Source organism: Cricetulus griseus, chromosome 4 (assembly GCF_003668045.3).
Source record: "Cricetulus griseus strain 17A/GY chromosome 4, alternate assembly CriGri-PICRH-1.0, whole genome shotgun sequence".
NCBI classification, from domain to species: Eukaryota; Metazoa; Chordata; class Mammalia; order Rodentia; family Cricetidae; genus Cricetulus; species Cricetulus griseus.
The window spans coordinates 162518249-162531900 of record NC_048597.1 but is presented as its reverse complement, the minus strand read 5'-3'; the positions used below and the strand labels follow the sequence as shown (position 1 = coordinate 162531900).

The 13652-nt window shown below is 44.5% G+C and overlaps 2 protein-coding genes across 11 annotated transcripts in view; one reads left to right on the top strand and one right to left on the bottom strand.

Moving 5' to 3' along the window:
* Window positions 1-1744: 1744 nt before the first annotated feature.
* Cryab (crystallin alpha B) overlaps window positions 1745-13652 on the bottom strand; it is a 29527-nt gene continuing 17619 nt past the window's right edge. For 7 of the 9 annotated variants that reach the window (XM_035443687.1, XM_035443686.1, XM_035443681.1 and 4 more), the window contains exons 3-5: window positions 4626-5022; window positions 3436-3558; window positions 1745-2087 (exon numbers count right to left, since the gene is read on the bottom strand). In XM_035443687.1, coding sequence (XP_035299578.1) covers window positions 1884-2087; window positions 3436-3558; window positions 4626-4826 — 528 coding nt within the window. In that variant the 5' untranslated portion in view covers window positions 4827-5022 and the 3' untranslated portion in view covers window positions 1745-1883. Of the gene's footprint in view, window positions 2088-3435; window positions 3559-4625; window positions 5023-8885; window positions 8995-13652 lie in introns of all 9 variants that reach the window. The other 2 variants (XM_035443684.1, XM_027412155.2) reach the window with 2 other exon arrangements.
* Hspb2 (heat shock protein family B (small) member 2) lies at window positions 5890-6997 on the top strand. Of its 2 annotated transcripts, none has more exons than XM_035443679.1 (2): window positions 5890-5983; window positions 6677-6997. In XM_035443679.1, the coding sequence occupies exons 1-2, from the start codon at window positions 5890-5892 to the stop codon at window positions 6847-6849; spliced, it is 267 nt and encodes an 88-aa protein (XP_035299570.1). In that variant the 3' UTR covers window positions 6850-6997. The 2 variants fall into 2 exon arrangements, with proteins under 2 accessions (XP_035299570.1, XP_027267955.1); XM_027412154.2 differs by having other exon boundaries at window positions 6395-6997.

Genomic DNA, 13652 nt, shown 5'->3' with positions numbered 1-13652 from the left:
ACGATCCTGGAGATCCCATAGTAAAGGCCGAGGCAGAGACAGGAAAATCCCAGGAAGCTAGAAGGCTACCTAACCTGAAGTGCACAGTAGAAAAAAACAAGGAACTTATGAAGGGAGACACTGTAGCCCCGCCTCCTAGTAGCCCCTAGAGGTGTGCCTATGAGGGCGTGGCCAGGGGAGGGCGAAGATGATGCAGAGGCAATTCTTAAGAGGCCTCGAACATGTGGATGTCTCTCTCTGGCCACGCTAGCTTGCGGCCTCTGGTCACGCCCTGGCTTGCCTTTGGGCTGGTGTTTATCTAAATAAAGAAATCTTAGCATTACGTCCTACGGATATCTTTGAGCGCAGGCAATAAACTTAAAGGTGGAAAGCAAGGACCACAGGCTGATCTCTGCCTGACACACATACACCATGACATATACACATCCTCATTTACATACAAAGATGTTCACATGGACACACAGACACAACCCAATCAAAAGTAAGATGGAGAATAGCTGAGACTCACAGCACCATCAACTTCTGACCTGTATACAGACAGACAGACACACACACACACACACACACACACACACCCCTCCTCTTTCCTTCCTCCATCTTTCTCTCATCTCAACTCTTAGTGTTTTAATTTTTGCAATGTCAAGGGTGGGAACTAGGACATTACACCATCACATATACTAAACAAGAACTCTACCACTGAGCTAGCCCCTCGGCACTCTTTCATAGTTTAAAAATAGCTCCTAGAAGCATTTCAAGTAGACCTCCTTATTGTCTCTTTTACCATAATTGGGCTACAGCCCTTTCAAGTCAATCACTGCAGACAAAAGGAATTTCTTTGCTTTATTTGAACCACTTGTGGTTGAACTTGGTTTCTGCTACATGGCTTGGAAGGGTGTAATGAATACTGGGACAAATCTTTCATTGGCTAGACCAAAAAGGAATAATAACATTCTCTTATGCAACCAATATTAATTGCTGCACAGACACAGAAATTGATTATGACTTTAAAGAAAAGGGCTTTCTGGGTAGTATGGTATGTCAGATTATTAGGGAGTTGTAGGTTTTTTGTTTGTTTGTTTGTCTGCTTAGCTTTTGCTTAAGGAAACTTGGCTCACACCTTTAATCCTAGCACTTGGGAGTCAGAAACAGGCAGATCTCTGAGTTCTAGGCCAGCCTGGTCTACAAAGCAAATTCCAGGATAGCCAGTGCTACACAGAGAAATCCTGTCTTCAAAAAGCCAAAAAGGAGGGTAAGGGTAGAGGTTGAATACTTTGCACTACACCTAAGAGGCTTGTTTGATGATTCCCACCCATGACCTACTTACTGTCCTGTGAATTAGCTGACAACCCTTGTCAAGTCACACTAAGGTCACCATGTCTCCCTGGTGATGTGATTAATTTCAGAGATGCACTGGAGACTTTTATGTGGGGTTAGCCAGAGCTCTTCTCTCTAGAGCAACTGATATTCCTTGAACTTTGCTGGGGCATCACCTGTTTTTCTTTTTCTTTTTCTTTTCTTTAATCTATTCCTTACAACTCTGTCCTAACAGTACAGCATGTTATAGACGGAAGACCAGAAGACTAGGGAAAGTGAATGACTCTCCTGAGTTTATACCACTAGGAAGTGCTGCCAGTCTTTCTCAAGGACCCAAAAGTCCTTGAGTCCCCTGAATCATAGTATGAGAATTAGATCCAATATGCTTGTAGTTATTTAAAGCACCCTGAATATAGAAACACGAGACAAATCTGTTGCTGAATGATATTTTATTAGCTTAATAATCTGGGCCAGCCCTTAGCATTAATAAGCTTCAGCACTAGTCACAGATTTTCCTTCACTGATGGGAAACTTTCTTGTTTTAAAAAATGCAATGAGAGAAAGGGAGTCTACTTCTTAGGGGCTGCAGTGACAGCAGGCTTCTCTTCACGGGTGATGGGAATGGTACGCTCGGGGCCAGAGGCCTGTTTCCTTGGTCCATTCACAGTGAGGACCCCATCAGATGATAGGGATGAAGTAATGGTCAGAGGATCCACATCAGCTGGGATCCGGTACTTCCTGTGGAACTCCCTAGAGATGAAACCGTGTTCGTCCTAATCCAAGGGAATGAAGAAAGAAGCAGAGAAATAAGAACAGGGAATGCCTCCACTTTCCCCAAACTCAGGCATCACCTTCCCTTTGGTTAAACCAAATTGCCCTGACATCATAAGGGAAAAAAGTAATGTCTGAAGCTGGGGATATAGTCTAGTGGTGAAAGGTCCTGAGCTTCATATCCAACACTGCAACAAGCATACAGATAGCTAAGTCAAGAGCCGTTCATCCAGGTTTAAGGCTAGAACAAAACTGCCAGGGGTACTACCCACAAAGGAATGAATCTGTGTTGGTTGGACTTTGGCACTGATGATCTATGTCCTTGAGAAAGCCCATAAGTTGTCCCAGTTCCTCAGGAATGTCTTAGGATGTTCCTAACCCACAGAATTGCTGATATTATTTAAGGTGACTCTCAGGGAGACTGTGGTCTGGTCTTAAATCATATGAGCAAAATTGAAACAGCCTGAAGATATTAAGATACACTAATTATGATAGCTTCTGAGTCATTAACTTTTTTGTTTTGTTTTTTGAGATAGATAGGGTTTCTCTGTGTAGTTGTCCTGGAACTTGCTCTGTAGACCAGGCTGGCTTCCAACTCAGAGATCCACCTAACTCTGCTTCCTGTATCCTGCACCACCATGCTTGGCTGAGTTATTAATTTTTAAGAAGCAATCATAACACCTTTTCAGGAAGTCAAGAAAAAAAATTGCCAAAAGTGCAAGAGGAATTGTTGACCCTAACCCATAGACCTTCTGAATTCCAGGCATCCAACTAAACCTGAATTAACTGACTTCCTTACAGCCATAAGCCTGAAGCTCTAAAATGTGGACAAACCAAGTAACTTCGCATTAAAATGAGCAGAAGAGACATAGAATCCTGAACAACTAAAAGTCACAGACTGAAATACCTTCAACCCTGTAGTTAATGTCATTACAGACAACAACCATTATGTACAACACACTGCACCTAAACCAGTGGTTGCCTGTTTTGATTACAGACTGAAATTATCTAAGGAGACTTTTTAAAATGTTGATGCCCGAGTTATATCTCTAAAACTGGCCTAAGGTGTGTCTGAGGGTTGGGAATTTTGAAAATTCTTTTGATATTTTGATGTCACCAGACACCAATAAGGCAATCAAAACAAACAGCAAGGGATACTTCTCTCAGCAAAACCATAACAATAACAACATATTTATCCCTAATTTAGCTTCCTAGCTATTGATCTGCAGCTCCTGCTCTAGTCCCTTATGTTTGGGGCCTGGAATTCTGCCAGCTTCAGAGACTGGTGGCAGTGCCTGGCATCCAGTGTGCACTAAATGAATTTCAAAAGGAGACGAATGGGCCACACACCTGGCGTTCTTCGTGCTTGCCATGCACTTCAACCACGTCTCCCAGCACCTTGACTTTCAGCTCCTCTGGGGAGAAGTGCTTCACGTCCAGGTTGACAGAGAATCTGTCCTTCTCCATACGCATCTAGAATAACAAGGGGGAAAGGGAGGTGAAAAGATTGGTTGAATGTCTATTAAATTGGAGAAGACTCATTGTTCTGTAGACTTAGTTCCTGTCCAGGTAATTCACCCTCCGCTTTGCTACTAAAAATAATCCCTTTTTTGAATGACTCTGGTACATGTGAGCCACCATATACCAGAAACACCTCTTAGTCATCAGTCCCAAACTTTACTTAGAGGCGCAGCGAAGCAGATAGGTCACTAGGGGATCACAAGGATGGGTCTAGGCTTCTGCTGTCTCTCTGCCCAATGCTGGCTTTGTCATTTGTCTATAAGACAAAGGCCTTTTTTTTTTTTTTTCTCTCAGCTCCCTGCCAAGTTTCCTACCCACTCAATCTGGAATGTTCTGCTGGTCCCGTCCTTCCAAAGCCCTTGCCCACTCAGCTCCTGTTTGCTCACACCGGAATATTTTTAAACTAGAGTGTTATCTGTGACAGCTTCTGATAATCTTATCTGTTCAACCCTTTTCCCACCCTGTTAGGACAAGCTGGGGCTTCCCAGGAGTGCACATACATCCATTCCTCATAAGGCATGGGCTGAGGAACCCAGAAAATCAGAGACAAGGGAAGAGAGAGAGACAGAGAATGTAGCGATTGATGTCTCCAGCTCCATCCAGGGGACATGAAAAGTTCAGAATGAGTGTGTTTCTCTCTGATCTCTACAACTGCATGTGATAAAAAAAAAAAAAAAAAAAAAAAATCCGCCAGGACCATGGTGATTAGGGAGGCAAGTAAAGGAGCTGAAGCAGCTCTTAATGTAGCTCCCTATGAATAAAACCAGAAAGGGGCATCTGCTTCATCATTAGGGGACAGAAGCTGCCCTTTACCATGCACAGGGGGAAAAAAAAAGGTGTGATAGGAAACAGAGGATGTCCAAGGAGAAGAAAGCAGATACCCAAGGAGAAGGAAACAGCAACCCCATTTCTCTGTACCTTTGCACACTCACATGTCTGACATGACTTAGGCAGGGGCAAAAAGGAAAACAAATGAAGACGTGTCCGGGAAGTTCAGGAAGGACATAGGGGAGACTCACCTCTGAGAGTCCAGTGTCAATCCAGCTGGGTGCCCGAAGGAAGGAGGGTGGCCGAAGGTAGAAGGGGCTCAGAGAAGTGGCAGTTGAGAAGAGGTCAGACTCCAACAGGTGCTCTCCGAAGAACTGGTCAAAGAGACGGCTGGGGGAGTGGAAAGGGAAGAAGGGACGACGGATCCAGGGGTGGTGGATGGCGATGTCCATGGTGGCTCGATGAATCTAGGGACAGTTGGCTGGTCAACTCCTTCAGCTGCAGCTACAGCCAGCCCCTTATATATGCAGTCTTGTGAAGCTTCTGGAATGGTGATGTCAGGGGTTTTATTATCCCAGCTCACCGCCAGTTCATGGAGACTTGTGATCAGGGATTTGGCAGGGTGACACATACCCAGTACTCACTGAGCTAAGAAAAGAGAAACACAAACAGGGCTGAGCTGGCCAGTGACTTGTCATGGTCTTGTTTCACTAGCTCTCTGTCCACACCCAGTGGCACCCACCCCCCATCCTTGTTCTCTGGAGCTAGGACAGAGTCAAGAATCCCAAGCAGCTGGTGGCATGCCCCTCCTCCTCTCCAGTCTTGCATGCCAGGGGAGTTGAGCCAGCAACTATCTTGAGCCTGGGCAGGGACTGGAATCTTCCTAGGCTGGGCCCCAGGGACATTAACTCTTTGTGGTGCCCTTGAGGAGAGCAGCCCTTGACCACCAATATGTCAGTACCAGATATCTGGCTAGAACCCTGTGTTGACCTGGGTTCAGAATACCCTGAAATTAGAGATAGAAAATGCTTCTTGCATCTTTGATGCTATATAGCTCATGAAACATTTAATTTTTTTTAAAGTAGTGTGCATGGTGCCTACGGTTGAGAAGGACAAACGGTGATGTAAAACTGTACAATTTGAGAAGACAAACGGACAGTGATACGGAAATGTACAATTTGAGAAGACCTTCCTTTGTTCTCCAACAGTGCACCAATTCCTTTTCTCAACTCGCTCCAGTACCAGGACCCTCAGCTGTCCATCCAGGCTTCTGCGACAGCTGAAGAGTGTGCAGAGGAGGGGACTTGGGGGGTCCAGGCTGTGCTGGTCACACCCTCATCGCCACACTCTTGGGCCCAGGCTCCAGGCCCTCCCCCAGAGGCTTTGCACTATTTTGGGTGGTGTAGACCCCGCCCCCACTCTGACTGAGTCCTGGCTCTCCCTCCAGCTGAAGGGGTCGCGTCGATCTTGTTGGGGCTGCGCTTGGGATCAGGGCTGCCAGTCGCAACCAGAGTCATGTCGGGCCGCACAGTGCCACATGCCCACCCAGCCACGGCAGAGTATGAATTTGCCAACCCCAGCCGCCTGGGTGAGCAGCGCTTCGGAGAAGGTATGGCCTAGATGCTGCCCACCCCCACCTCCTGAAATTCTGGGCTCCTGGCCCAGTTTCACTGGCCTCCTCCCTACCTGGGGCTTAAGTGAACTCCTGGGGTGAGCCATCTCCCACCCCTGACTCCCGCCTCAAGCAAGGCTCTGTTCTTGCTACAGACTTTAGGACAGGACTTTAGACCCGCAGGGCTCCAGTCCTTGCCTGCTGAATACCTTCTAGTTCCGCTTCTGTCTTCCCAATCCCTGCTTGCTTCCTCCATTGCCATTTCATTTCCTTTCCCAGCTCCCCTTCAGCAGCTTCCCCACCTGCTCTTCCCAGGCCCATGTCTCCTGATGTTGCCTTTCAGCCCTGTGCACACTGCATTCATCCTTCATCCTGCCTCTTGCCTTCTCTTTCTCTCTGCCCACCCAGGCCTCCTGCCAGAAGAGATCCTGACCCCCACCCTCTACCATGGCTACTATGTCCGGCCTCGGGCCTCCAGAGCTGGGGAGGGCAGTAGGGCAGGGGCTTCAGAGCTCAGGCTCAGCGAAGGCAAGTTCCAGGCATTTCTGGATGTGAGCCACTTTACCCCAGACGAGGTGACCGTGAGAACTGTGGACAACCTGCTGGAGGTGTCGGCCCGGCACCCCCAGCGTCTGGACCGCCATGGCTTCGTGTCCCGAGAGTTCTGTCGCACCTATGTCCTGCCAGCAGATGTAGACCCCTGGCGGGTCCGAGCTGCCCTCTCCCATGATGGTATCCTTAACTTAGAGGCGCCTCGGGGTGGCCGGCATTTGGACACGGAAGTCAATGAGGTCTACATCTCCCTGCTCCCTGCGCCTCCTGACCCAGAGGAAGAGGAAGAGGTAGCCAGAGTTGAGTCCTGACTGCCCGCGGTAGACCCAGCACCCAGTGAATCCCCTGTCTACATCCCACGGTGATTCCAGAAGTCCACCACCCCAGAGGTAGCAGCGTCCTCAGGGGGGGAAAGGATAGATGCCTGGTCCACAGTGTATGGTTTGGTCCCTTGATGTATCCTAGCCTTTGATTTAGTTCTGGGTGGAGCTGAATAAACCCAATCCTCGGGGCCTTGTTTGTGCTGCTCCTGTTCTGTGGCCTGGAAGACCGAACCGCGAACGGATTGGAAGGTCACAGGGAGCAATTTCCACTGTGAAATGTGCCCATCGTCTCAGCATCCTAAGCTCACACTTGGATGCTGAGATCACCCCCGGAAGCTGACACTGGCTCCAGATCAAATTCCTAGCCATAATTTTCTCACAATGCAACAAAAGAGAGAGTGATCCTGGGAGGGATAGGGATGTGCCATCCAAACAGCCCAGAGGGCACTGTCTGAGCTGGTGATTAGAGACACAAAAACAAGGGTCTCCAGGCTGTCTGGCCTTTTTAGGTAGGGGTTAGGATAATGGGTTTTGGCTGGAGAGAGTTGCCTAAAGCTCTGGAGTGAATGTTTTGCTTTCCCATATCAAAGGCTTGCACTGAAAGATCTCTGGTTGAGGGAAGGAGTGTGCATACATGGGCAGACAGACTCGTCAATCCACCATTATCACTGAGCCCACAACCTTCTCATCTTGAGTACAGGTATAGGGAAGGCCCAGGCAAGAAAGCAATTGTCTCTGATTTTGTAATAACCCATAGAAAGGAACCACAGAGCGATGCTGAGCCTAATCTAAGACTCAATGCAGTTTCTACTGTCATATTGTAATGGAAGTGATCATGAAAGACTGAAGGTGACTTTAATGCTAGGAGTACAGTGTGATCAGAAAAGTCAGCTGGTGGGGGGAGGCTGTGGCTATACTTACTCTTTACAATCAAGACAACGTGTGTGTGTGTGTGTGTGTGTGTGTGTGTGTGTGTGTGTGTGTGTGTTTGTGTGTGTGATTTGATGGGTGTCCAAAAGAGTTCCTTTCATGTATGTATGTATGTATATATGTATGTATGTATGTATGCATGTATGTATATTCCAAGTTATGGTGGATATCTGAAATTCTTTCATTAATGTGGTTTCTTAACTCTTGGGGGTTAAGAATCTGAAATCTGACAAAAGCTATCAATCCTCTTACCAGAAAAACACACACACTTGCAAATTTGTCAGCACAGTTTTTGAGATCCATTCATACCCCTTTCAGGGATGTGTTTCACCCTTCAGTAAAAGCTCCTCTTCAAATAATTTGATTATTGACTTAAAAGTCGTTTTCTTTTCAAAACCATAGCAAGACCAGAATGTAGCTCAGTGTCAGGCACAAGGCTCTGGGTAGGTACCTTGCATGATGTAATGAACAAATACAATAAAAGCATACCTCAGAGAAACAATATTGACTATATTCACCTCCTCAGTTAGTAGTTCAGTAAATATTTATCAACTAATATAAAAGTCAAGCAATAAAGTATGGGAGACAAGCATTGTAAATATAAACAAGAAATGGATTTCTTTGATCAGCTACCCTTAGTAAACGTAACATTTGGGTGAGAAGAAATTTAAAAGGCTGAGCAGAAGTCTGAGAGAAAAATTTCTCTGACAAATCAAAGGGAATACTTTATAGCAGTGGTCAGAAAACTACCACTTGTAACCCAAGATTGGCTCTGTGTGTGTGTGTGTGTGTGTGTGTGTGTGTGTGTGTGTGTGTGCATTTTATATTTTTAAAGGCTATAAAAGAAAGACTATATCTCTAGCCTTTTGGGGAAAGGTTTTTTTTTTTTTGACTCATTCTTGTATCATCAGCTTTGAGATTAATAATGTTTATCTTTATGAAAAAAGTTTAAAGATGGTTAAGGAAAAGGGGGTATGTTACCTCTTTAGTCCTATAACTGTGACACAGCAAGAATAGCCACTGTTTACAAATAAAGATATAAACTTTAAATATAAAAAAGGAAGCAAATGAAAGTTGGGTGTAATGGCACATACCTTTATAAGCCCAGCTCTTGAGAAGTGGAGGCAGGAAGATTGGGAATCCAAGGTCAAGCCTCAGCTACATTATGAGCTTGAGGCTTGTCTAGACTTAATGAGACACTGCCTTAAAATAATAATAAAATAAATATTTTCAAATTCTCCCCTCAGATTTCAACCTGAACAGCTTCATAATTTCTTTTATAGTTGAACTTAATTGGCCTACTTACTTGCTTGGGGTAAGCTAGGTCTCACATTCACTAAGCTCACACTGTCTTACCACTCAGCCCTGAGCTTTGTCCAAGCCAAATGTTTCCTTATTAAAAAGGAAACATTTGAAAATATCTAATTTAATCCAAACCTCCACTTCATTGAAATTCTTTTAAAGTAGCTGGCAGTGGTGGTACACACCTTTGATTGCAGCACTCAGGAAGCAGAGGCAAGTGGATCTCTGTGAGTTCCAGGCCAGCCTAGTCTATATAGCAAGTTAAGGACAGCCAGGGCTACACAGAGAAACCCTGTCTCAAAAGACAAACAAAAAAAGAAACAAAATTATTTTAAAAGTTATTAACTAACTTCTGTAATATTTTTAATTGCAGAGACTTCAAACTTCACAAATAGACCACTCAATTTTTCTTTTTGGACATACATACATATTTACAAATATACATTTACAAATTTACATATATATTTAGAAACATGCATATATATATATTTATCTATACATATATCTACAAACATACATTCACATATTTATATATAAATACTTATGTATACATATCTACATACATACACACACACACACACACACACACACACACACACACACACACACCCTCAATAGGACCTTGTATATGCTAGGCAAGTACTCTATCATTGACTTGGTTTTTACCATTTATTTTAGGACAGGATCCAACTAGGCAGCCCAGATGGGATTTGAATTCACTATGTAGCCCAGACTGGCCTATCCTCTTGCCTCAGACTCCAGAGTACCTGGGATTACAGGATGGACAGAATCTTTAAAAAGTTTGGGTCCCAGAACCCTAGCTAGGGATGTCGAGGGAATGAAAGACAGATGCACAGACAGACAGTGAAGCTAGGATCAGGTTCTCTAGCACCTCAGCATGTTTATTAGATACAGCACAGAGGGGAGGTTAGCAAGGCTTGGTTGGAGGTCTCTGTGTTGGGCTGCAAATTTTGGGGAGGAGGAGGCCAAAGTTGCTGGTCTTTGTACACACTGATTAATTATTCATTAACATCCATACTCAAGGCCAGACAGTGGTGGTGCACACCTTTAATCCCAGCACTCGGGAGGCAGAGACAGGCAGATCTCTGAGTTCAAGGCCAGCCTGATCTACCCAGCAAGTTCCAGGACAGGATCCAAAACAATACAGAGAAACCTTGTCTCAAAAAACCAGCAAAAAACAAAACAAAACAAAAAACCCTCATCCATACTCAAAAGGCTGAACCCATATCAAAGTACATATTCACTCAGGACTTCAGCCACACAGGGCTTCCTACATGCTGGCACAACCAGGGCTAGCTAATTTCTTCTAAAGTGCCCCCCTACACACACCCACACTGAAATTGTGCCTTGTCCTTTCAGCTATATCTTGTAGCACTTTCTGTACAATATCTTACACATCTGTACAACTTTCTTTTGTAACACACTGACAATAGAATTTGAAAGTTGATGAGAAGCCTACAATTATTCCAGATGGACTGACGGGGTCAGATTTCAATAGAATACTCATTTGTTGATGTTATCACCCTACACTTGTATTACTCTGCTTAAGGCATATCAGGTTTTATACCCCAAGTGCTTTTTGTCTTTTCTGGCCCTCTAAAAATCTCCTGGATAAATTCTGTAAGTTGCCGAGAGGTGGCTGGCAATGGAACAGCTTATGAAAGGCTTTGAGAAATCTGTGCTATAAGCAACGGGAAATTTATTGCTGGTTTTTGAGCCAGAGAAGGGAAGCAGGTTACAGGATGGAAAGAATATAGTTAATAGTAGAATAAAGAATGGTCTGTAGGAGAGAAGCATGTGCAAGGACTGGAACATGAGATAGTAAAATAAAATGCTTTACCATCTGATAATTGTCTGAGAACAAGAAGTAATAATAGTAAGAATAGCTAAGACTTACTGAAGGAGTTCCAGGTGCCAGGCCCTGGACTAAAGCTTTATATACATACATCTCATTTAAGAATCACAGTTCTACATGGCAGTCACTCTCATCCTCATTTTTCCTAAGATGGGGAGGAGTTCAGGATCCACCACACTCTGTGGAGTGCAGGGCTGATTATGGCATCCCAGGACAACACTAAAGATGCCAAGAAAACATTGAAGATTGGAGTTATGGGTTCCAAAGATTCTCTTGGAGACATACCCCCTCCCACACACACACTTTTTATTGTTGTTGTCGTCCTTTATTTGAGACAGGGTCTCTGTGATTCCTGACTATCTTGGAACTTGCCCTATGGACCAGCCTGAAGCCTCATACTCACAGAGACCCTCATCCCTCTGTCTCCCAAGTCCTGGGATTAAATGCATACACTACCATAACCAACCTGGAAACATATTTTCTAAGGGGAATTCACTCAGTTGCATCATAGCTACTGGCCAATGAGGAACAGGTCCAAATTTGGGTCATTGGAAGCAGAAGCTGCAAACAGGGTAGGTGGAGATTTTGTAGTCCTGAGCTGGGAAGAGGACAGTGAGTGCTCCATCCCAACCACAGAGCCATCTGGTTTATACCAGAAAGAGGATTAGGTAATACATTCAGTGCTTACACTTCACTGTGCTGGAAATCTAGATGATAAAAGGTTAGGAGATTTGTACACCTTAATTTTAATAGTGAGCCTGTGAGAGCATTCCATTTCCCTACTTTTCAGGTTCTAAAAGCCTCTAGGATTCAAGCCCATATTGTGGACATATGAAACTGGTACCAATTATCTTGACAGTAAAACTCAAACCTAAGTGTGGTAGGGCAGACATAAGGGGGGACCCTTTGTTCCGTTATAAAGGATATATTTCAAAGGCGATGAGAAACATTTCCTGTGGAAACTCAGAGCCTCAGGTTTCTTTTTAAAAACGAAGCTTGCCGCAAAGTTTATGGCCTCACCAAAAAAAGCTTCAAATCCCAAAGGTGAGATAACTCTCACCTGAAGCCCGTGTGTCTTTTCTACCCTCTGGCTGGGAACAGTCACCTGGGAATGATTCCACCAGGTGGCTTCCAAGGTCCAACCTACTTGGTTGAAATCTGACACTGACAGCGACTCCCTGGGAGCTGCTGCGGTTCGCTCTACAGGGAACCAGGAAATGCGCAAACTTCTTTATGTCTGAAAACCAGCTGGACTCACTGGGAGACACATCCGCCATGGGAAACAGGCTATGCTGTGGGGGAAGCTGGTGAGTAGGACCGAAAGGTGGAGGGGACCGTCTGCGGTGGTGGATATGAAACCCTGAGAATCATAGAGAGCTGGAGAGATCGCGCCTTCCTTCACCTGCCACATCCTGGGTCGAATATCTGAGCAGTAGTACCTAGGACGCCTTAAAAACACAGCAAGATGTAGAGTGTAGAGTTAGCAGGACTGGTGAACCAGCCTTGTTTCTCTCTTTTCTCCTTTCTGCTTCCTGCTCTCCTTCTCTTTCTTCCCCAGACCATAATAATTGGAGCGTTTGACTGTTGTTTGTGCAGTCACTTACAATCTCGTTCAGCTGTCTCAACACTTCTGTAAGTGGTCTTACCGTTGCTCCCATCTTATAGACAGTCAAGAAGCAGAGGCTCAGAGACGTTAACTAATGTTTGTCATATGGCTAGTAACTTAGCAGGTAAAACAAGATTCCAAGCCAGGCTGCTAGAATTCAGAACCCATACTTTCCTCACTAGGTAATCATAGAGGCGATCATGGATTGAGCAACAGGATTTGGACAAATGTTTGTTTGAAATGACAGAAGTGGGAAGAAGGAGAGTGTCCATGGGAAATGTGAATATAACTTTTATGCTATTTGCTATGTGGCCTCAGGCAGTCCTGTAATTTCTCTGGACCCTCACTTTTTAAAATACACAGTCCCTATTGTTTGCAGCATAGGTTTGTTTTGGAGAGCAAAAGCTAGTAAAAACAAAACCCAGAAGTGACATCAAAAAACAATAATAGATTATTTGTGGTTTTATAACTTTCCCCCTAAGTGTTCGCCACTACTACAAATTCCCAAATATGGCTTTATGCTGTCAGCTGACTCTTAGCTATATCATTTTGTGTCTGGGGCAGAGTTCATGAACAACACATGTAGAGAGAAAAGTGAAGTACATTGGAAAGCACCTAAAATGTGAAGACATAATCCTGAACTCGAGTCCTGTGCCTGCTAGTTCATTTATCTATTTGGTTATTAAACAAATATTTACTGAGCATGTGTATGTACCAGGAAGTGACAGAAGCAGAAGGTAGCAATAAAAAGAAATTTGGCTAAACATGGTGGTACATGCCTTTAATTCCAGTGTTTGAGAGGCAGAGACAGGCATTTCTAGGGTAGCCAAAGCTACATGGTGAGATCCTGTATCAAAGAAACAAAAATAAATAAATAAATAAATAAATAAATAAATAAATAGATCTTTGCCTACACCTGCCTATATTTGTTTACATATATATTTACTTTTTTGTTTGACTTTTGAGACAAGTTCTATGTAGTCCCGGAATTCACTTTATAGACCAGGCTGGACTCAAACTCAGAGATCTGCCTGCCTCTGCCTCCCCTGTACTGGGATTAAAGGTGGGCACCACCAC